Source organism: Talpa europaea (assembly GCF_964194135.1).
Source record: "Talpa europaea genome assembly, chromosome: 7".
Classification (NCBI taxonomy): Eukaryota; Metazoa; Chordata; class Mammalia; order Eulipotyphla; family Talpidae; genus Talpa; species Talpa europaea.
The window spans coordinates 22,255,713-22,280,877 of record NC_140074.1 but is presented as its reverse complement, the minus strand read 5'-3'; the positions used below and the strand labels follow the sequence as shown (position 1 = coordinate 22,280,877).

The 25,165-nt window shown below is 41.4% G+C and overlaps 1 protein-coding gene across 1 annotated transcript in view; it reads right to left on the bottom strand.

Moving 5' to 3' along the window:
* Window positions 1-1,294: 1,294 nt before the first annotated feature.
* The window catches only part of SAXO1 (stabilizer of axonemal microtubules 1), a 110,139-nt gene continuing 86,268 nt past the window's right edge, over window positions 1,295-25,165 (bottom strand). The window contains exons 3-4 of the mRNA XM_084238292.1: window positions 13,505-13,707; window positions 1,295-2,426 (exon numbers count right to left, since the gene is read on the bottom strand). Of these exons, the coding sequence (XP_084094418.1) occupies window positions 1,426-2,426; window positions 13,505-13,707 (1,204 nt within the window). The 3' untranslated portion in view covers window positions 1,295-1,425. The remainder of the gene's footprint in view (window positions 2,427-13,504; window positions 13,708-25,165) is intronic.

Here is a 25,165-nt window from a genome sequence, read left to right as displayed (position 1 = left end):
CTCTGCCCCAGAAGGGCAGCTATCTGGACCCCATATACTCAATAAAAGGACTAAGTTATGTATATCCTAACCCAGTGAAGAAACTAGCCTCATGGTGAGGCAGCAACCTGAGACATCTTGACCAGGTAAAAGACTGGGCTCTTAGAGATTTCTCACCCATGCAGATTTCTCATCCATCAACCAGCCGTTGGACTTAAGCCCAACTCTTCAGGCTTGAGCTGAAATGTCCTCCTTCTCGCCATACTGTTCCCAAGGTCTCTGAGGTCATGGAGTACATTTTAGGGCTCTGTGGACTCAAGAGAAAGATAAGTGTCCCAGGGGTGAGTCTGCAATCCTGAGTTCACCTAGACCACGAATGAATCTGATTATGTCATAGGCCCTCTTAAAGTCTCCTCAATTCTTGCCAATGGAAAAAAAATAGTCTCCAAATCACTTAGCTTTAGAATCAAACCTTAGGCCCAAAAGCGAAACCTCCAGCCTCTTCCTCAGGGCAGGTTCTATCTCACCTCTACCTCAAGCTTTCTGACAGGCCTGATCACAGCTGCCACTTGAGGACAAATAGATCCAGTCTTTCCCGAAACCGGCCCAGCACAGGGAAATTTTTTGCAGGCTCTGAGCATTTAAAAAGGACCACAGCTCCTGCTCACAACCTAGGGGCTTGCTGCCAACAGCCTGGCCATCAAGGGTCCCTTCTCCCCAGTCCTCTCCCTGGAATCAGTCTGCACTGGTTTGGGAGTGGGAGAGGTCTGGCAGGTCTCTCTTTCCCTGGAACTTTCAAACCCCTCCACTTCCCCATGACTCAAGAGATCCACGTGCCTTCAGAGAGCACCGTCCTTGCTGGTACATCATGATGTGAAGAGATCAGAAGACGCCCTGTGAAGTGACCTTGGGCAGAACCAAAAACAAAAGTCCAGATCAGGCGCAGGGCGTTCTCACCTGTATTAGAGTACAGTGGGGCTTTGGTCTGAAATCTTTTCAGAGGTCCCAAAGAAAATAGCCTGCTTTCTGCACAGACGTTGCAAGAAGGTGAACACACAGACTGGCACATTCAATCCCCCCAAAATAAAGTTTATTCTTTGGCACTTCATAATTGGCAAGGGTTAATCATGTTAATTCATACACTGATTAAATTCATAAACTGCATCTGCGTCAGAAAAATCCTCCTAGACGTCAACTTTGATTCCATGAGCAAAAAATAAGGGACTAAGAGGGAAAGACAGCAGAAGGAGGGCGGGTTAAGGGGAGTAATTAGCCAGTGATTAAATGTCATTTTCCTTGAGTCAAGTGAGTCTCATTTTATTCAAGCATCCTGGTAATGATGATTTCTTTTTTCATTTTGGGGAATTCTTGTTTTGTCCAATGAATAACTCTCAGTCATCTTCTTTTAAAAGTACTGTGCCACTTCTAAGTAATAATTTTCAAAACTCAAGCCGAGATCAAGTGCTGCTGATTGGGGTTTTCTGAATCACCTACAGAAAGATGGCTACTCTGCTGAGAACCACTCTGGGAAATTGGCCTGTACAGCCTGTGCCCCAGAGGATCTGTTTCCTCAAAGATGTATCCAGGGGGCTCTGGGTACGAAGCCAGGCACCTGCGTATTTCCTTAGGTGTGAAGCTGATGGTGTACGTGGTCTTGCCCTCCACAGGGACATTCCCTCGCGGGCCAGGCCAGAGCGGCTTACAGCTTTTGGTGCTGATGGGAGGGTGGGGCACATAGTGGGCCCGCATGGTGGTCAGGCAGTCCAGGGGCTCGCTGGGGAAGCTCAGCTGGGGAATGGGTTTGACTGGCTCCATGCGCTTGCTGGACCACTGCTTGTAGTCGTCCCTGGTGGTGGTAGAGCTTTCAAAGCGATCACTCTTCTTGACAGGGAGCACAGGCCGGCAGGACTTAGCAGGAGCGCCTTTAGGGTAAGTGTAATGGGCCTGCACTGTTGTCAGAAAGTCCATCTTTTCCTCAGGAGGGACATAGGAGACAGGAGCTTTGGAATATATCTGGGGTGTTGGCCAAGCTTGATACTTATCTCGAAATTCAGTGGTATTAGAGAAAGGTGTGTCTAGCCCACAGGTCCTGCCTGGAGGTTTCAAGCTCTTGGCTGGCTCCCCTCTAAGGCCCCGGTAGGACTCTTTGTGGGTGGTGAGGCTTTCAAAGGGGATTTCACAGGGTCTGAACTTATCTGGTTGATGAACAAAGCGCTTCTCCATAGGGTGGGCCACATAGCTCATCTTGTAGTTAGTCAGATCCTCAAGGGGGATGTTGCAGAGTCTGGGCTTAATCGGAGGCTTACAGCTCGGGGTATTCACTGGCCCCTTCAAAGAGTAGTCATCCTGGTGTGTGGTTCGATTATCAAATCTGGCTGATGGTGGCAGAAACTGGTGTTTTGGACGAAGTAGTTCTCGTTTCGGTTGGTTCCAGGGTAAATAATCAGCTGCAAACAAAGCAGAAGTGGTAATTACTAATAAATCAAGTGGTATGATTGCATGTACTCCAAAGGGCCCCAAAGCCACAAGCCAGTCTCCAGTGACATGTTCCTTGAGACAAAGAAAAAAACAGAGCACACCCTGCTACCACCTAAATGCTGTCAGCTTTATGGTTTGCAGGTTACTATGCAAAAAAGAGAAATGTACAGGAGTCTCGTCACACCCACAGGGTGGCACACAGGGATTTTAGAGAGTCATTGAGGGGTTCAGGGAATTAATTCCAGAAAATGAGTTCAACCACTGGTCTACTCTAACCGAGGAATAGTTTTCCCTTCTGCATTGGGGACAGTGTCCTCTCTGAATCAGCAGAGGGTGGCGAAGATGCACATGGTGCAGAAGAGAGAGATTCACCATCCACCACCACTGGGCCACCAGCCAGACCAATCAGGCCTCCTGGTCATCCCTGGGGTAACCAGCATGCTGTCCTATAAGCCACACATCTAACCCTTGTAAGTCCAATCTGCTGCTCTGGGAGAATAAGGGCACTGTATTGACTGGTGAGAGTATAGAGTTTATTATAGTGTTCCAAATGCTTTTTCTATTAAATCTTTTCATTTTCAGACAGCCCTAGTAAGGTATACACTATCAAGATGTTCATTTTCAGGTGCAGAGGCACAGAGAAATTGGGAACCTTGTCCCAAAACCACTTGGCTAGAAATAGAACAGCCAAGATGCAAATTCAGAACCAAAATCCATGTTCTGGCCCACTCCACTATCCAGTTCCAACATTGACTTTGCCAGTCAATAGTGCTCAGGGCTTTCCAGAAACAATCTTGTTCTATCGTCACAATAACCCTTTGTAATAGATATGATGTCTCCATCTCACAAAAAAAAAAAAAAAAAAAAAAGCCAAGATTCAGAGGCTAAAAAATTTACCCAAAAGCCACATGGCTAGGGAGTTAGAAGTTGGAATTTAAACCACATAATTGACTCCAAAGCTATGCTGTTCTGACAAAGCTCTCTTTTTTATAGAGTAGGGGTTAAAGTAAAAAGCTCTATCTAGGGGATGTCTGCCTCAAGAGGAGCCTCTACTATGGACTTGTATGGCTGGGATAAAGGGAGGCCTATACCCAACGGAAATCTGCCCTAGAGGTGGCCCCAATTCATCTTGAGGAGCAGCTATTGTCCTCAGACAGTATTGCGGAGACTTTCAAACTAATTTCACCAAATAGATCCTCAGAGCAGCTTTGAGTCTGGAAGTACAGGTGAGAAAATAGTATCACAGTTAGCGTAATTCTCAGGGTCTCCCTGGTGGTGTAACAGGTTGAGCGCAGCGCTGTGAAGATGTCCACAGCCTCTGCAGCACGGGTTCGATTCCCGGCCAGCCAGGGAGATACCCACATGGCACGGCAGACCTCTCCTCTCTCGTCTGCTGCTCCCCTCAGCAGTGTATTTCAGTCGTCTGCCTGTTCTACTCCCCACTCTGTCTCTGGTGAGTCCTCTCACCCTCCCATGCCCCTGGTCTGTACCCCAGTTCTTGTATAAATAAAAAAAAAAGGTAGAATCTTAAAAAAAAAAAAAGTTAGCAAGCATCATTTAACCTCTTCAACTCTGCTGCTATACTTGACTCACATAATACTTAATATGTACTAAGTATTATACATAATACTTGGCTCACACCCAAGTTCTATGCTGCTCACATTGTGCGCATCTATCACCAGATCTAAAGGAGCCAACATGGAGCCCTACCAAACATTTTGAATACACAGGGAATTCTTTTGCTTACAGCTTGACAATAGTTTAGAACAAAAAGAGCTTCCCAGGAGCCTTGAGATACATAGCCAATATAAGTGAAGGCCCACCTTAAATAGCTTTGAGGAATTATCTGTATAACAAAAAATGTACTATCTTAATACATGATTCAATAACTTTTACTGAGTTGTGCAACCATCATCAAAATCTAAATATTTTCATCACTGCCCCCCGCCCCAAAAACCAATCAAGCCCATCTGTAGTCACTCTACAGTCCTTGCCCCAGACAACCATAATATGTTCTTGATCTCTACAAATGTCCCTCTTCTGGGCATTTCATATAAATAGAATTGCACAATACATAGTGGGGCATTTTTTGCATTTGAGTTCTTTTACTTAGCCTAATAATTGAGGTTCATTTCTGTTGCAGCATATAACAGAAGCTCACTCCTTTTTATTGTTGAATAGTACTATATTACAGGAATAATCAAATTTTGTTCACCCATTCATCAATTGATGAACACAAGTTGCTTCTCTTATAGGTTATTATTAAAATTTCTGCTATGAATATTCATAGACAAGTCTTTGTATGAACATTTTTTTTTTCATTTCACTTACATAGATACCAAGAAGCAGAATCGCTAGGTAAATTTAATCACTATGGTAACTCTAAGATAACTTTTAAGATCCCACAAACTTTTCCAAAGTGAATGGGCCATTTTATATTCCCACCAGCAATGTATGACAATTCTCACTTTTCTACATCCTCACTTGTTATGTTTGTTTTGTTTTGTTTTTTAGATTCTAGATATCCCAGTTTGACATTTCCCTGCAAGCACTCTGCAAGTGCTTATTATTTTATGTGTATTTTGGCAAAATACACATCTATTCAAAACTTTTGTCTTCTTTAAGTTGTTAATCTTCTCATTGAGTTTTAAGAGTTGCACGAATTTTCTACATACAAGTCATACCAGAAATATGATTTTTTTTTTAAAAGCCTGTTGGGATTTTGACAGGCATAACATTGAATCAACAGATCAGTTTGGAATGCCACTGTAACAGTGCTAAATTTTCCACTTCATAAATGTGGATTATCTCACCATCTGTTTAGACATTAATTTTTCTCAGCATTGATTTGTTGTTTTTAACGTACAAGTTTTGCACTTATTTTTTTAATTTATCTCAAGCATTTTTGTTCATTTTGAGGCTATTGTGAAAAATCTGTTTTCTTGGGCTTCCCCTGGTGGCGCAGGCAGTTGAGCGCTGTGCTGTGAAGCTGTCCGCAGCCTCTGCAGTGCCGGTTTGATCCCAGCCAGCCAGTGAGGATCCCACATGGTGCGGCAGACCTCTACTGTCGCGCCCGCTGTTCCCCTCAGCAGTGTATTTCATCAGTCTGCCTGTTCAGTTCCCCGCTCTGTCTCTGGTGACTCCTCTCACCGTTCTGTGCATCTGGCCTGTACCCCGGTTCTTGTGTAAAATGAATAATTTTTTAAAAAACTGTTTTCTTAATGTTTTCAGATTGTTAATATTAGTAAATAGAAATGCAATGTATTTTACATATTGCTTTTCAACGACACCTTGCTGAAATTATTATTTCTAGTAGTTTTTTATAGATTCCTTGGGATAATCTACACACAGAATTATATTGCCTGAAAATAAAGACAATTAAACATCTTCCTTTCTAATCTAAATGAATTTATTTGTTTTTCCTGCAGTATTGCACCTGCTATACCAGTACAATGTTGAATTGAAGTGGTGAGCACTGACATCCTAGTCATGTCCCCAATCTTAGGGGTAAAATCATCCAGTCTTTCCACGTTAAGTATGATGTTGGCTGTAGGGAATTATAGATGCCTTTTATCAAGCTAAGGATGTTTCCGTCTATTCCTAGCTTATAATAGAATATAATGTTGAGAGAAAAGTTGGTAACCTCTATATGTATCAGAACTTATCAAGTGCTTTCTCCATGTCCATCAATTATGTGATTTTGCCCAATATACACTGCTTACAAGCGACTCACTTAAGCTATAAAGACAAACACAGACTTAAAAGTGAAGGGATATAAATGGATACTCCTAGCCAATTCAAAAACTTTAAATGGCAAGAGCATCTGTTTGTATCAGGTAAAAGAGACCTTCAGCTATGAAAGATAGCAAAAGACAAAGCTGGACCTTATATACTGACAAAGGGAGCAATACAAAAGGAAAGGAAAACAAAACAATTATCAATGTATATGCACCCAACAGAGCAGCACCAAAATACATAACACAAATATTAACAGACCTAAAGAGAGATAGTGACCACACACAGTAACAGTAGGGAACTTTCATGCCCCTCTTATAGTAATCAGTAGATCATCCAGCTAGGCAAGCACCAAGGAAACAAAGGCCTTAAATGACAAATTAGATGAGATGAACTTAATGGATATTTATAAATCATTCCAACACCAGAATATAGAAAATGAATTGCTTTTTATTTCTTTGCGTGGATTTGTTTTACCATTGTAAATTATTTCTTTTCCTCCTGTCGGACTTCCTTTAGAATTCATATAAGGGTAGTTCAGGTCGCTACACATTTTTCATCTTTGTTTATCTGGGAATGTCTTTTATCATTTCCAAAGCATAATCTTTTACTAGTTATAGAATGCTTAGTTAGCAAGTTTTCTCCTTTCAGTAATTTGAATATGCCATCCCACTACCTTCAGTCCTTTGCTGTTTGATGAAGACATTATCATTTTCCTGATGTAATGTTCTCTCTTTTCCTTCTTTTCCAAATATTTGACACTGCTTTCAATAGTTTGGTTATTGTATAAGGTGGATCTCTTTGCATTTAACCTATTTGAATTGTATTTGCTGGATACACAGGTTAATATTTTTCATGAAATTTGGTGTCATTTTTTTCTTCCCCTTCTTTTTAATGATATCTCTATCTCTTTTTAATGATCTCTTGATTTTCTGTCCTTTTTTTATTTTCATTTTTCCTATTCTTTAGGGTGGATAATCTTTGTTGATTATCTCCATTTCACTGATCTTCTGCCACCACAAATCTATGATTGACTATCTCTACTAATATGTTGTTTTTTTTTTTTTTTTGGCTATTGTCCTTTTGAGTATATAAAGTTTTCATTCAATTCTTTAAAATTTTCCTTTATCAGTAGTCTAGTTAGTGGGAAATTGTCATGCTTTCCTTTATTTCTTTAAACATAGCTTTCTGATGTTCTTTGGACATTTTATAACTCCTTTGAAATATTTGTCTGCTGAGTCTAACATCTGGGTCCCTTCAAAAATAGTTTCTATTAACTATTTTTTTCCTATTCATGGATAACACCTCCCTATTTCTGTTCAAGCCTCATACATTTTTATTAAAAACTCAACAGTTTAGATATGCATGAAGTCTATAGTGCACGCCCAGAGTGTGGCACTGATATTTTTGCTGTTTTCTCTTTCAATTGTTTTTATATTTAAGTCTAAATTCCTAAGAGTCACCTGTGGAAGCACAGTTTAGTAACAAGCAATGATCAATCATAAACTATGCATAAGCACCATAAACCAGAAAGCTTTTTGCCTTTTGTTAATGAGTCTGTGTGTATATTGGGGAACATAATCAAAGATCAGGCTTTTCTTATCTTCTGGGCTTTTCCATGTCTCCTCTGCACATGCATTAGGTGTTGTATTCACCTGAGGAAGACAACTAGATATCTAGACCCTATCCCTGATCTCTCTTGAACCTCTACATTGCTTTGCCCATACGCACATATGCCCATATGCACAGTCTTCTGCATAAACCACCACTAGTACCAATGAGCTTATCCAGACCCACTGTGTCTGGCATATTTTCTGAATCGCCTTATTAAATTTCTGGCTGGTCTACTGGTATTTTGCTTGCCCTAATACTGCAATCTCAGACAAACTACAGAATTTGTTTCCCCTTATTTTTTTGCCATGGAGATCATAGGTTTTGTTTGTTTTTTTTTTACTGAAACCCCTAGATACACACTATTTCAAATCAAGTCAGCCCCCACTGGTAGCAGAGCTGCTGGTTTTAAAAACCTAACCTGGCCAGGGAGAGATACCACCTAGACAGATCGGGGGCAGGGAAGAAGGTGATGGAAGCAGTCCCAAGATAAGACAGCACAGACTCTCACTGTTCATAACCAAGGTTTAGTAGTTTTACTTGAATAAATGCTTCTCAATTTGTTGTGTGCATTTGATTTCTAGAACTGTGAAATAATTGATTTTTACTGTTTTGTCCAGTATTGTTGCTTTTGGGGAGGGTATTTCCCAAGCTCCTCTCTGCCACTCTGGATGTCCTGACATCACCACCCCTAGGCACACTCATAAGTTTATTTTAGGCTAATAATACTACAAACTACTCATTTTAAATTGGCTTCATTTTAATTGAAAAATCTAATCTTTTCCCAAGAGCCATTAATGGCTCTATCAGCATCTTGAAAGCATTACAGGGTCTTAGAGGGAACCACCTTGCTGAATATAAACCACATGTTCCCCCCCCACTCCCCAGACTTCAGGCCTCACTGAATTGGGGCATCTACCTGTGGATGCCTACACACTGCCTCAAGGTGTTTGGGGGTGGGTAGTACAGGGCTTCTCTGGTCCTCTTCTGTGATGGATGAAGTGTTAAGAAAACAGCTTCCTAGGCTGAAAGTTGCCTCCTGTGATTTCTGATACCCAACAATACGTTGAAACCACATTATTATCCAACCTCCTAACTTCCTCCACCCGGCATATATTACAAAAAAACCTCCACAGGACCCTGAAAACCTCAGAATTCCACAGGACTAACTTATTCACATGTCTGAAAATTCATCAGTAAAAACCCTTCAGGGCCAGGGTGTCATGTGGGTAATTGGCAAGAATCTCTTCAAAAGGGATTCATTCAATAATGTCTTAAAAAAAATAAAATTTAGCTAAACCTAAAGCTGAACATCAAGTAATTACACTCTCAATCTTTCCAATTGCACCGTGTTTTGAAAATGTCAAAATTACAACCAAATGCTGCTGGAGCATGTTTTACTGGTGGTTTTCTGGATCATAGTAAAGGTGCTGGCTAAAAGAATAGAAAGGGAAAAACTTGTATATTTTTTTCTGTGGAACCATAGTAAGCAGAGCATATAGACATTGGTAACACCCACTGAAATATATATATTTAAGTGACCTTGCTCTTTAATTTCTCCCCTTCCCTTCCCTTTGCCCCCACTTTGGAAGGAGGATCAATGTATGGCAATAAAAGTAGGAAGGGTACCATGGAAAAAAAACTTACACTGCAGCAAATATCCACAAGTATTCAAAGGGGTGCCACACCAAGAGCTAAGGCTAGGGTGTGGTACCTCACAAATGCATAAAGTTGCACAGGACTAACCCAGCAGAAGAGTAAATGCCATGTATCTTCTACAAGCTTCACACTTCTGCTACCTTTGCCAGGGTGTTGCTCAAATGAAGCAACAACAGGCTATTAAGCTGGTTGGGGGTTTTATAAATCTAATGCTAAACAGCATCACCTGGAGCCTTCATAAACAATGGAACGACCCATTCATTTATTCCTTTCACAAAGCACACTTTTGTTATGCCATCCTTGTGCTAAATACCGTGACTATATAACATTGGGTATTCCAGGCCCATTTTTGGAAACCATTATATCATGAGGTAGTAATGGAACAAATAAACCACATAAATTCATAGAATATGGTTAACTTTTGTTCCAAAAAAACTATGAAGACAAATTGATGGCAAAATGGTACCTATGGGTGACTTCTAACTACAACTATGTTTCCTTTGGCCACAGATAGACTTGTTTGGTTTTAAATCAGAATTTCAGAGGGAAAATATGAACTCAACCGCAAGCATGTATACAGCTAAAATATCTCCCCATCCCCAGTCTAAGACTATCTGGTTCTGAGAAATCCCATTGATATTTTACTAGTATTGTTCACTAACTCTGAATAAGAAGTTAAGGGTTCCAGAGGTTATTTTTTTAATGAAGAAGAAGAAAATAGGGTATTCTCAATTTAATATTATCAGCAGGAAAAAGTCCACAGTGCTTCATTTTTAGCCATGCAACTATTCTCTGGTTTGCAGAGGACAATTTAAGATGTCACTGTTTGGAGAGGGGAAGACATTATGAAGAGCTTGAGGTGGTAAAGATTAAAACATAAGTATTGGATTGTGTGCTTATTTGGAGGGGTCAGTATTTTGCCAGAAAGAGTAGGGAGTGCTTTTCTTTAATGACCTCATTGTGCTCCTCCATCCTTGCCAACTCATAAGGCAAGCAAGGAGCTTTTCTCACTCCCAGGCCTCTTTCTTTACCTAAGGGGTGGGGGTAACTGAACTGAGAAGGGAGATGCTCTGAAAAGCAAATACATGTGGATGTATAAATCCAGGGGCCCATAAGAAGGTGGGGAGGAAAGGAGCATTTACAGCTTACTGTACACTAGAGAGAACCTACCCCCTCCCCCATCAGAAGTAAAGACTCTCTCCCTCCTTCCTGACTGCCCAGTGTTTGTGGTGCACCGTATCTTATCTTACCACAAGCACTAGATGAAAGAAAAGGGAGAAGAATGACGCCTGTGAAGTCGAGAGTGCTACCTACCCCGCCATGCGCCTGGCTGCGCTGATGCCTTTGTAAAGTACCTACTGACATGTTTGCCTTGTCAAGAGTCAGGCTCCTGACATATCAGAGTTTACAATCTGGCCAAGGAGAAATATGTTAAGTAAAAGAAAAGTTGTGCAATGAGTTAGAAAATGAAGGAGTGGAAGGCACTCAGAGCATCTAACAGGGAATGTCTTGTCTGGCATAGAGGAAAGAAGTCAGAAGAGGTCCCTAAGGCTGACTCTCACTTAAGGATAAGTGTTAAACAGAGGGAATGGGGGATGAGGGTGGGGAGCTTTATAAACAGGAATGTTGTGGGTCAGAAAAGATATGAAGGGAATAAACTGAAAGATGATGGACTTGTGGCTGGAACACAGGAGTTCAGGGAAGAGGACAAAGGATGCCAAGCATGAGAGGAATTGGCAAAGGTGTGAGGTTTTACCTAAAAACCAAAATAATAATTTGAGGAGTTTCTAGCAAGAAGAGTTCCACTTAGAGTGCCATTTTTAAAAGATCTCCCTGATTCCTTTCTGTGGAAACTGTATGAGATGACAAGATTGGAAATACGCTCAGATGTGGTCATGGAGAAGACAGGAATAGGGTTTTGCTCAGAGGAAGCAACAAAAGGACAAAAGCAAATGGGAATCAAAAGTTGCAGTGATATAACATGGGATGGGCTGCGTGGAGAACAGACATAGGAGGGGCTGATCATGAAAAGGGAAGTGGAAGCATCTGTGATGGCAGACTGTGATGGCAGAAATAAATAAGAAAGCAAACTGGAAGGACCAAATGTTGGGTTCCATGAAGGTGGAACCATTTCAGACTATGGCAACATCTGGAATGTGGCTGGCTATGGGAGAATGGCAGAGAATCACACTAAACATAAGCAGGTAAAAAAGAGTCCAGGTTGCTCCAGACCCACAAAAGCCTGGTCTAAGTTCCAGTTCCTAGAAGAAGAGAAGTTCAGCTACAGATGGAGTCATCCAGAATAATAGATCTAGAACTCCTGGCAGGGCTTCAGGATATACTGAGCATTTACTGCATATCAAGCATGGTATTAGGAACTATGAAGGGAGCTTAATGACATTCCCTCAGCCTTCCCACTTCACCTCATGTAAGTACTTAGCTTGACTAAGTAAAAGCAACTATCACCACAGTCATTAAGAGATCCACAAGAGATCCAAATCTTTTAGCATATAATTCTAGGGCAATCATGTGCCTCACAAGCAGAAACTATTGATTACTGACCTGACTCCATTCCCATGGTCTCAGGCTTATGTTCCACAGAGTAGGTGAGTGCTACCTAACGTTACTCGCATATATGCCTCCACACATATGATTCCATATCTTGTTTCTCCTACAAGTCTATCGAGTCAAGGGCAAGTCATTAAGGTCCCTTCACCATTCCTAATACAATGGCTGATATGCAATAAATTCTCAATTCAGAATAAATGAATCCCATTTCTATGAACTTCAAAACTGGTCAAACTAATTTATCATATTAAAAGTTAGCACAGGGCCTCCCCTGGTGGTGCAGTGGTTGAGTGCTGGGCTGGGAAGCTGCCCGCAGCCTCTGCAGCACCGGTTCGATCCCCGGCTGCCAGAGAGGGTCCCACATGGTGCGCAGACCTCTCCGGCCGCCCGCTGCTCCCCTCAGCAGTGTACTTCATCAGTCTGCCTGTTCTGTTCCCCACTCTGGCTCTGGTGAATTCTCTCACCCTCCCAGGCTTCTGACTATACCCAGTGCTTATATAAATAAATAAATCTTTAAAAAATAAAAAAATCAAAAATAAATAAAAGTTAGCACAATCATTTAAAACTGGATGGTAGTTTCAATGCTCTGTTTCTTGATTGGGGTGCTGTTTATATAAATGTGTTCACTCAAAATTTATTCATCCCTATAATTATGATTCCTCCATATTTCTGTATTTATGTAGGTTTTGATGACTTTTTAAATGGATGAATCAATCACTCATTCAGCCACTGGTAGAACCTAACTTAGCTTACGGTTGAAATACTTCCCCCAATGTGGGATCCAAACAGCAAGCTAAGAGAAACATTGGCAAGTATTTTCTAGTAAAGGCCAGACATTAAATGCCTTAAGAATTAAAGGCCATACATCCTGTCTTAACTCCTCAACATCTCTTCTATAGTGGGTCTCCCTGGTGGCCTAGGGGTTAAGTCTCAGTGTAATCAACAAGACGGCCAAGTTCAATCCCCAGCCAGGCAGCTAACCCGCATATGGCACAGCAGACATCTCCTGTCTCACCTGCTGCTCCCCTCAGCAGTGTATCTCAGTAGATCTGCATGTTCTGGTCCCCACTCTGGCTCTGGTGAATCCTCTCACCCCCTGGCACCTCTGGCCTACACCCCAGTTCTTCCATGCATAAATAAATAAATCTTTAAAAAAAAAAAAAAACATTGCTTCTGTAGCACAAAAAACAGTCATAGATAATGCATAATGAATGCTCATACTAAATTGCACTGAACTTCAAATTTCATAACATTTCCACAAGTCCTAAAATAGTCTTCTTTTGACATTTTCTGAATCACTTAATAATTTTAAAACCATGCTTAGATCTCTAGCTACACCAAAACAGGCGGCAGGCCAGCTTTGACCCACAGACAGTGGTTTGCCCAGGCCAGCTGCACAGAGAGGACGTCCATGCAGCACATTTCCTGTCCTGTGTACAGAGCAGCCTGCCCTGCCCCTCAAGCACTCTCCCACCTTTGTAAGTAGGCAGACACTCCATCTTGTCACCATGTGGATATTTACTGTCCCGAGGTTTGATGGGTTCCATGCGACACAAAGGGTAGGGGTTGTAATCTTGTTTGTATGTTGTGAGAAGATCCATATTCTCTTCTCTTGGGATGAACTTGTCTGGCTGATAGGTCTTCACAGGTAACACTTTGTGAGGTACAAAATCCCTCCTGTCAGGAAAATATGCACATGTCATTGGGGGCCCTTGGCTCAGAATAAGACTCATGGTTTTCATTCAAGGGTTCTACAAATGTTTGCTGAGAAATCATCTTCTGCTCTAGCCCTCAGATGCTCTCCCTCCTCTTTACCACTTTTAAGAAAGGTGCCACCATTCCCTTCTCACCTGAGATGGACACCTGGATGCCATCCTGGATCCACCCCTCACAGCTCCACACACTCACAAAGGCAACCCTCCACCTCATTGGCTTTTCTTTCCTGCTTCATTCCTGCCATTTGTACTCAATTCCCACAGTGTGGCCAGGATAAACTCTTTAGAGTGAAAACTGGATTATTTCATTCCCCAGCTTAAAATGCTCGGATTAAGTCCAACTTTCTATTATATTGTGGAATATAAGCTTTCCTGGACTTGGCACTGCCTTAAACTCAACCTCATCCTCTTCCTGTTCCCCCTTCACTTTCCACTCCAACCACACAAGACCCCTGAGACAGTGTCTCTGCTGTGTCCACTCTCCCCACCTCCCTTCCCCTCAACTCCTTCACTATGGAACTCACTTCTACTTTCCAGGCATCACCACCATCTCCTCTGTGCTCACAATAGCTTCTCCTACTAATGCTATCTCCTTTCTCTACTTGACCTTACAGAAAACCCAGAAGGACAGAGTAATGCAATAAATGGAGACAATGAGTCTTTCATTTCTGTGCTATCTGGCATCAGATATTAAAGGAAGAGAGAAAAACGCATGCTAGCTTTTGTGAGGCAGGAAGCACTCCCTTCCCCAAGCATCATCCCCCAGTTATAAAAAGGCCAAGATGCTAACTGCACGATTGCCAGGAATCACCCATGCAACATCGGAGCTGAGCTGGGGCTTGCATGGCCCACCACGAGGGGAGTCTCAGCTTCCCACTGCTCAAAGCAAACATTTCCCCCCAAGGACTGCCGCTTTGCGCAACAGCCTGTTTTTGCCTGGAACCCATTTATCCAACTGGACAAGGGGAAGGTAGCTTTTCCCTGATGGTGCGTGCCAAAACAGCCTCACCAAGAGGAAGGGAAGGTTTCCGGACAGGAAAACATCAGGTCCACACACCAATAAAACCCACTTCCCGGCCGAAATCTGGAGCAGCATTACTGGGCCATGCTTGACTAGCAAGGGTAACATGCTCCACTGTAACCTGTCTTGCATGAATTATGCACATGGTTGTCAATAAGCCCAAAGCAGGCCCTGAAAATGCGTGGTGGGATGGGAGGAGGGAGTTAGGAAGCAGGAGAAGTCATCTCTCTAGGGCGCTAAGGGGGAAATGGGAGATGCTTCAGTTGAACCCCCAATAACACCCTCTGGATAGATTTAAAAATAACTCCCAGCAGCAGCTCCAGGGCCTTCAGCCTGGCTCCTTCCCAGGCACCGCATGTTGCCAACAGAAAGGAAGCTGAGTGACCTGTGGCCTCGCAAAGCTAGCTGTGGAAATCGGGTCTTATGGAGGGAACAGGCTACAGAAGAAAGGGGCAGCACCACACTTCTGCTCTTCTTAGTGCACAAGGGCCTCACACCGTGTCTGTTGAATACTGATTGCAGCAAGGAACTAGGAGCAGAAGGCCGTGTGCTACAGACAGAAAGGGAAATGCCTAGAAAGTCCTGTCTGAAAACCAGTTAACCGAAAAGTGACTTTTGTCAGAAAATAAATGCATTCTGGGAGAAGTGCACCCAAGAGACTGTGAGTTCTTTTCACTGGCAAAAAGGATGGAGCGAGGCTTGGGGCAGCCAAACACCATCTATACCTCACATATACCCACATTCACTGATGACTACCCCATTCAGCCCTCTTCACTTCCATGAAGAAGCATCAGGATAAACCCAGGCAAATGAGGAGGGGCAAAGCTGAAGGCCCAAGCCACCCCATGGAGCCCTCCTAAGCCTGGAGCCACCAGCAGTGCTTTCCAGTCATGGGCCCGCCATGCTCTGCACACAGGCCCTGCACACAGGCCAAGGCATCCCCTTCTGTAGTTACAACTACTGAGGGAACCAGTGTCTCCCACAGATGCTTAAGAACCTTCCTTCAAGGGCTGCCAACTGTCCAACAGCTAAAGGACATTTATTGCCTCTATCTCCTGTGTTTCTGCAGGAAAAGAACAGATAAATGGCCACAACCCAACTTACTAGGGCATGGACTATCCTGAAGTTGATAGTCAAAGACAAAAGTTGATGCAGCAAAATCCTTGCTCAACTGTGCTTAGGGGGCAATTTTGTTAGCTGAATCTCCTTCTCCAGTACAAAATGCAAGTTTCTTCGGGTAAGTACATCTATGGTTGAATTTAACGATCTGCTATAACTTGAGGCAAACGATCTTGGGGGTGGGGAGGATGATCCACTTTTGAAGAAAGGAAAGTTTTAAATTTTAAGTTTGATTCCTTGATCCATCCCCCATATTTCCTGTGCTTAAGAGTGAAATTAATAAGAATTTATGTGTTTCCTCATGTTTTCACGTTAAGAACATTCACTGAAGGGCCTCCCCTGGTGGCACAGCGGTTGAACGCTGGGCTGCGAAGCTGCCCGCAGCCTCTGCAGCGTCGGTTGGATCCCCGGCCTCTGGCGAGGTCCCACATGGCACGCAGACCTCTCCTGCCACGCCTGCTGCTCCCCTCATCAGTGTACTTCATCAGTCTGCCTGTTCTGTTCCCCGCTCTGGCTCTGGTGAATTCTCTCGCCCTCCTGCGCTTCTGACTGTACCCAGTGCTTGTATAAATAAATAAATAAATCTTTAAAACAAAAAAAAGAACATTCACTGATACCTGTCAAACACAACATAACTATGTGTGCCCAATCTCTCTCATAATCTTAAAGACTCTAAGTTCATGTAGAAGAAAAAGCTTTATTTTTCTCCTTGCAGAAATTGCTCAAAGTGAGTAGCTTTATTTTTTTTTTTTAAGAACACATCCCTCTCTTCCTGTGGTATATTTCCTAGTCCCTATGCCCATTGTGACTATGAATCAAGGAAAATAATGGGCAAAGATGTTAAGTTTCTTTTAGGTAAGTAGCTATAAAAATTAAATAATATGGAAGGCCAAGAGTTAAACTCAGAGTTAAGTAAAGGTTAAAGTGGCCCTGCTGGGGAAGTCATAACAGCTTGACTTCCCATCATTAGGCAAAGCCAAAGAAAGGTGTTTGACAAGAAGCCCCTGACAACAGCGAAGAAGAAATAACAAAACATAACTGGGGTCGTGAGCCTGGAAGCAGGGAAAAAAAGGAGATTTTCACCCTGATAAAGGGTCCATGACATACTTTACCCCTATTTTTAATGTTATCTATACAAACTTCAGAACTTGTTAGTGGCCCAATTAATCACACTAAGTGGAATCCATTTCAGAAGAGTTCCTGCTCTTACCCAAATTCAATCTCTTTACCCCGGCCCTATCCTCCTATACTCCTCCTTCTCAGGAACTTTGTCTAAAGACCATCTTCTGTTCTGTGACTTAACCTCTTCCTCCTGTCAGTATTTCAACATGCTCCAATCATGCCTACCCTTAAAGGATGAATACAACACAAGCTCACAGGAGCCCGCTCTCCGTCTTCTCTCTCCACCCCTTCTCATTCTAGGAAAGTGTTGTCTAGAGACGCAGACTTGCCTTCCTCACCACCCCCCCCATGCTCCACCCACCCATAAAATGTTTCTACTCACTCCCTGCTCAGTCAAGACCTCCAAAGTACTACCTTTTTCCTAAGCCCAGCCATGCTCCTCAGGCCTTTTTCTGACTGCACTGTTATTGTAACATCTGCCTGCTTGTTGGTTTTTATTAATACTTTCTCCCTTGCCTTGTCGTGACAGACCAGCCCTTCAGGAGTCCAGTCACACACACAGAGTCTGTCTCTTCCTCTACTCTTTCAACTCCTCAACCCCACTAAAGCTGAGGCTAACACAATTGCACATAAACTCTGTATAAAATATATTACAAAATATACTACAAAAAATACCTTTAAGCCCTAGAGAGCAACAAAGATTAACTGGTTTTGAAGCAGAACCCAGAGACTGTAGTAAGGAACGGTACTGGGTGAACCTCTCTGTAAGTTTCCATTTTGTCTTTCAAAGCTTCCAGCCTGAAGGCAGCTCCATTCTGTGCTAATGTGACTAGAAAGTCTTTCATCTTTTTTGACTGAAGAGCCAGAGGGATCGTGTTTGAGGGAAACACAGAGTGGTAGAAAGTAAGGAAGGAATTCTAGAAAGGAGAGAGTCAAGGACAGGAAATCTGAAATTCTGTATATAGCCCAGGCCCAAACACCTGGTTGACATTGTACACATGAGGAAAAATTCAAGCAACCACACTAATGACAAAAAAGTAAACTGAGATTTATGCTCCTAGCCAAGGTAGAGTTCACATTGTGTCCAATCAAGTCACCTTCTATCTGTTTAAAACTTCAGAGGACTGTAAAAAATTCCCGAGGGCCTCCCCTGGTGGTGTAGTGGTTGAGCGCTGGGCTGCGAGGCTGCCCGCAGCCTCTGCGGCGCCGGTTCGTTCCCCGGACGCCAGCGAGGGTCCCACAAAAGAAAAAAAAAATTCCCAAGTCGCCACAATACAACATTAACAATGTATAGGATCGATCCAAAAATTACATGACACACATAAAGGAAAATGTGAGCCATTGTCAATCAGAGGTAAATGCAAATGAAAACCACAGTGAGACATCATCTCACACCTGTGAGAATGGTCCCTATCAAAAAGCCCACTCCCACACTGTAGACCGGTCCAGTCCCAACAGAAGACAGTGTGGAGGTTTCGCAAAATATTAAAAATAGATCTACTGAATGATCCAACAATTCCAGTCCTAGGTATCTCCCCAAAGAATGCACTCCTATGTTCACTGCAGCACTATTTACATTAGCCAGGTTTTGGAAACAACTTAAATACCCAAGAACAAAGAAGTGGATTAGAAAAATGTGGTATATATATACCATGGAATATTACTTAGCTACCAAAAACAAATGATAAACTCTTGCCACTTAGAGGAACATGGATGGAAATGGAGGAGATAATGTAAACTGAAATAAGTAGAAAGGAGAAAGACGAACACTGGATGGTTTCACTTATATATGGAATAGAGAAAGACAAAACCAAGAGTGAGACAAAAGTAAACCAGTAACTCTGGAAATCTGTGGAATTGAGGCTACAAGATGAGACAGGGGTGGGTTAATCAAGTGGGGAGGGGGTTCAATGGCCTGTGTTGGAGGACTGTGGATGCCCTGTGGGTGGGCGTGTGGACATGCATCTGAACAGATGTGATCCTGTGCCTCGGAATCACATGCAATGTTGCAAACCAATGCTATCTCAATAAAAAATATCCCAAGTCAGAACCTAAAAAAATGCAATAGAAATAAGTATGTTTTTCTTTTCAGGCACATCACCCAAAGCAGTGATAGTGAAGGCAAAGATAAACAGCTGGGACTACATCAAATTAAAGAGCTTCCAAAAAGATAAAAAGAGACCCCAATGGTCACTACATTATGATCAAGGGGACAATACTTCAAGAAGAAATAACACTCATTAACATATACTCACCAAACGAAGGAGCACCAAAATATATCAGACAACTGTTGTCCTCTCTGAAAACAGACATCAGAGAAAACACATACGTAGTGGGAGACTTCAACACACCACTATCAACAATGGATAGATCAACAAGACAAAAAATAAGTAAAGAAACCAAAGCTCTAAATAAGGACCTAGAACAATTGGGCTTAACAGACATCTATAGAACACTAAACCCCAAAAAAACAGAGTACACATTTTTCTCAAGCGCACACGGATCATTCTCCAGGATCGATCACATACTGGGGCACAAGACAAACATTAACAGATACACCAAGATTGAAATCATATCAACCATCTTTTCTGACCATGAAGGCATCAAACTAGAAATAAACCATAAAAAGAAGGCAAGGAACTTTCCTACCTCATGGAAATTAAAAACCACACTACTGGAAGACCATTGGACTAATGAGGAGATCAAAGAAGAAATTAAAAAATTTTTTGAATTGAACGACAAGGAGGACACCAATATCCTAAATGTATGGGATGCAGCAAAAGCAGTAATAAGAGGAAAATATATAGCAATAGAAGCTCACATCAAGAAACAAGAAAGAACGCAAAGAAACAACCTAATCTCGAAGCTCAAAGATCTAGAAAAAGAACAACAAAAAAACCCCAAAACCAGTAGAAGAAAAGAAATAATAAAAACCAAAGCAGAAATAAATGAAATTGAAACTAAAAAAACAATCCAAAAGATCAATGAAACCAAGAGCTGGTTCTTTGAAAAAATCAATAAAATAGACAAACCCCTAGCCAGGCTCACAAAGGAAAAAAGGGAGAAAGCACAAATAAACAGGATCATCAATGAAAGAGGAGAAATCACAACGGACACAGCAGAAATCAAAAAAATAATCAGTAACTACTATGAACAGTTATATGGAAACAAGTTTAACAATCTAGAGGAGATGGACAAATTCCTACAACTCTACAATCACCCAAAGCTAGATAAAGAAGAAATAGAACACCTAAAAAGACCAATCACAATTAGCGAAATTGAAATGGTAATCAAAAACCTCCCCAAAAACAAAAGCCCAGGACCTGATGGATTTACAAATGAATTCTACCAAACATTCAGAGACGAATTAGTGCCTATCCTTCACAAACTCTTCCAAAAAATTGAGAAGGAAGGGACAATACCAAACACGTTTTATGAAGCCAACATTACACTAATACCAAAACCGAACAAGGACAACACAAAAAAGGAAAACTACAGGCCAATCTCCCTAATGAACACTGATGCAAAAATCCTCAATAAAATTTTAGCTATCAGAATCCAACAATGTATCCATAAGATAATTCACCACGACCAAGTTGGATTCATTCCAGGGGCACAAGGATGGTTCAACATCCGAAAATCAATCAACGTTATCCAACACATCAACAAAAAGAAATATAAAAACCATATGATAATATCAATAGATGCTGAGAAAGCTTTCGACAAAGTGCAACACCCATTCATGATAAAAGCCCTTGAAATTCTTGGGATACAAGGAACATACCTCAACATCATAAAGGCCATCTATGACAAGCCAACAGCCAGTATCATTCTCAATGGTGAAAAGCTGAAAGCAATTCCATTAAGATCTGGAACAAGACAAGGATGTCCACTCTCACCATTGCTTTTCAATATAATACTGGAAGTCCTAGCCAGGGCAATAAGACAAGAGAAAGACATCCAAGGAATCCAAATAGGAAAAGAAGAAGTCAAACTATCACTATTTGCAGACGATATGATATTATACATAGAGAACCCCAAAAACTCCACAGAAAAGCTAATTCAACTCATCAATCAGTTCAGTAAAGTGGCAGGATACAAAATCAACACGCAAAAGTCAGTAGCCTTCCTATACACAAACAATAAATCTGAAGAAGAAGAAATCAAAAAGACCATCCCTTTTGTTATTGAAACAAAAAAAATCAAATATTTGGGAATAAATCTAACAAAAGAGGTAAAGGACCTATACAAAGAAAACTATAAAACACTGTTAAAAGAAATAGAAGAAGACACAAAGAAATGGAGAGACATCCCCTGCTCATGGATTGGAAGAATAAACATTATTAAAATGGCCATCCTTCCAAAAGCAATATACAGATTCAATGCTATTCCAATCAAAATCTCAATGGCATTCTTCAAAGAAATAGAACAATTATTGATGAAATTCATATGGAATCACAAAAAACCCCAAATAGCCAAAGCTCTCCTGAAAAAAAAAAGAAGGGAATGGAGGCATCACACTCCCAGACTTCAAACTATACTACAAAGCCATAATCATCAAAACTGCATGGTATTGGAACAAGAACAGACATACAGACCAATGGAATCGAATAGAAAATCCAGAAATAAACCCACACATTTATGGTCAACTAATCTTTGACAAAGGAGCAAAGAATATGCATTGGAGCAAAGAAAGTTTGTTCAATAAATGGTGCTGGGAAAACTGGGTCGCTACATGCAAAAGAATGAAGCTTGACCACCACCTCACACCATACACAAAAATCAACTCAAAATGGATTAAAGAACTAGACATAAGACCTGAAACCATAAAATATATAGAAGGAAATATAGGCGAAACACTACGTGATTTGCACATCAAAGACATCTTTACAGACACATCACCCAAAGCAGTGATAGTGAAGGCAAAGATAAACAGCTGGGACTACATCAAATTAAAGAGCTTTTGCACAGCAAAAGAGACAATAACAAAAACAAAGAGAAACCCCACCAACTGGGAGAACATTTTTGCACCCAACACTAATGATAAAGGACTGATCACAAAAATCTGCAAAGAGCTGATGAGGCTCAACAACAACAAAGAAAATAATCCAGTCAAAAAATGGGCAGAAGAGCTTAAAAGAAACTTCTCTGAAAAGGAAATGCAAATGGCCAACAGGCATATGAAAAAATGTTCAACATCACTTGTCATCAGGGAAATGCAAATCAAAACTACCATGAGATACCATCTTACACCAGTGAGAATGGCACATATTAAAAAAACTAGCAACAACAAATGTTGGCGAGGGTGTGGAGAAAAAGGAACTCTTCTGCACTGTTGGTGGGAGTGCAAACTGGTCAAACCACTGTGGAAAGCTGTGTGGAGATTTCTGGACCTACTAAACATAGAGCTTCCATATGATCCAGCAATTCCACTCCTAGGTATTTACCCAAAGGACACAGAAACATCCATTCCAAAGAGCACCTGCACCCCTATGTTTATAGCAGCACTGTTTACAATAGCTAAGCTTTGGAAACAACCCAAATGCCCAAAAATAGATGACTGGATCAAGAAGATGTGGTACATATATACCATGGAATATTACTCAGCATTCAAAAAAGATAAACACATGCAATTTGCAGCAACATGGATGGCGCTGGAAGGGATCATGCTCGGTGAAATAAGCCAAAAAGAAAAAGAAAAATACCAGATGGTCTCACTCATAGCAGGAATCTAGAAAACTTAAATAAGGGACCAGGAAAATGAATAACTATAAGAAAGTGAAAATCAAAATCAACAAAAAACTATGAACCAGAGACACTTTTAGGGGGGCGAGGGCGGGAGGGGAGGGATTGGGGTCAGAATGGGGGGGGCTGCAATTGTATGGGGAATATAAAAATAAAATTTATTATTTAAAAAAAAAGAAATAAGTATGTTTTGACAGTGATAACAATAGCAACACTAATGATTTTTATAAAGTGCTTATAAATGCCAAGCACATAACCAAGAGCTTTACACTGGCTATCGAATTCTTTCTCTCCCTTCCCTCCTTTTCTTTTGCCTTTCCTCAGCCTTCTTAAAATCTACATGAAGGCAAAGTAATTACTAGGAAAAACTGGAGGAGGAAGAGTGAGAAAAAGCAGATTTTTAATAACTCACAACAGTCTGAAATTTTAAAGGTCATTTTTGAGGGATGAACGAACATGAGGTAACTTACCCTCAAAAATTAATAGTAGCCAGTAAATAAATGCAAGTTATTATCCTCATTAGAAATCTAATATAAATTGACAATAAACAACTCTACCTTTTTAATTGCAATTTCCAGCATTGGCAAAAACATGGTGAAATAAGTACTCTGTGTACTGATAAAAATACGTGTTAGTGTCACATTTTCAGATGACAATTTGGAAATACATATCTTGGGTCACAAAAACCACAACACTCTTTAACCATGTAATGCAACTTTTAGGGATGTATACTGAAGAATAATCATAAGCAGAGATTTGGATATTATTTGAATGTTGAAAAATTAGAATATGTACCCAATGAGAAAATGTTAAATAAATCATAATAATAAAATAACTTTTAAAAGATAATGACCAGCCCCAAGTAGATCCAGATGTTGGAATTAGTAGGTAAGGATTTTAAAGCAGTTATTTTTAAATATGCTGAATTACAAAACACAAAATAAGGTCATAATGAATTAAAAGGAAATCACACAAAAGAAATAGAATGTATACCAAAGTATTTACTGTATATTTTAAAACTGAAAAATATAATATCTGAAATAGAACATCACAGGATGGGCTTAATATTGGAAAGGAAATGAAGGCAAAAAGTCTCAATGAACTTGAAGACAAATCAATAGAAATTATCCAGTTTGAAGAACAGAAAAAGTGATAGGTAGAAAGAAATGAGCAAATCCTCAGGGACAGAAAATTACTTGAAGAAATAATGGCCAACATGTCCCCAAATTTAATCAGAGCCACAAGATCAGAGGCACAGAAACTGTCCAGGCAAGTCTAGTCCTGAGATGCTTCCCCATATGTGTCCATTAATCCTCAGGCACAGTCTACCTGGGGGAGAAATATATGTCCTATGGCATAGTCCTCAGTAGAGATGAGTTTGTATTTGAACAGAAAATGTATAAAATTCTACAGGTAGGAAAGACTCAGACCCACTGACAGCCTTCTTGTTTCTTCCCTGCTTTTAGAGAGGACTGCAAGTGTGCTTTCTCATTGAGTCTCCTTCCCCTAACTTCCTCAGTTTACCCAGGAATCTTGTGATTAAATGAAAGGATCACTCTGCCAACTCCCTGCCCTCTGCCCTTCAACCAAACCCATCAAGAATTGAACCTGAAAACATGTCCACCCCCACCCCATCCCTCCCTATGCCTCTATTCACCCTACCCTCGGTACCACTTTCTTTAGAATGAAGGCTGAACACCATCTTTCTCTTTTCTCTGAGGCCATCCACTTTGTCCCGCTTTGGGGACCTGGCTTAACCAACAGAAATAATGTCCTAAAATGGGGCCCAAGTGTTTTGCATGGTGACATGCCTAAGGGGAAATGAGGCTTGAAGTACAAACCTCTTATTCATAAATTGACCTCGGGCCTATCTGAACTAAAGACAGATCCTACGTGACAGAATTACCCAGGGCTGCAAGAAACGATTTCATACGAAGAAGGGCTGAAAATCATGAGCCTTCCCCTCATGGCACCTGCTGTAAATCCCCAAGATTTACAGTCCGTAAGAGCTCTGTGCAGCTGTAATTGTGCCTCATGCTGGGATGATAACCTTTCCAGAAACCAGGTGTTTTTTGTGTCTGGACTTAATCACCAATCCAGCCAAGCCCTGGACCACATGACTCTCTCATTCAGCAGGTGGCAGACCCATGTCCAATCTCAGCCCATAGACAGGGAGGTGAGCAGGATATTCTGATAATAAGCGTTACTGTGGATGGGGTGACAAGCCACACAGGCACAGGTGAGACAACACTGCCCCCAGAAACCTCTTTTGGAACACCCAAAAGACAGCTTCTCTGCAAAACTGTTCTCAGGCTATGAATATTGGTGCCCAGCATGACAAGCACGGGATTGAGAAATGAAACTGGGGTGCAGGGGAGAAAAGAGGTACCCTTTGTGTCCCCCTTAGTTCCCC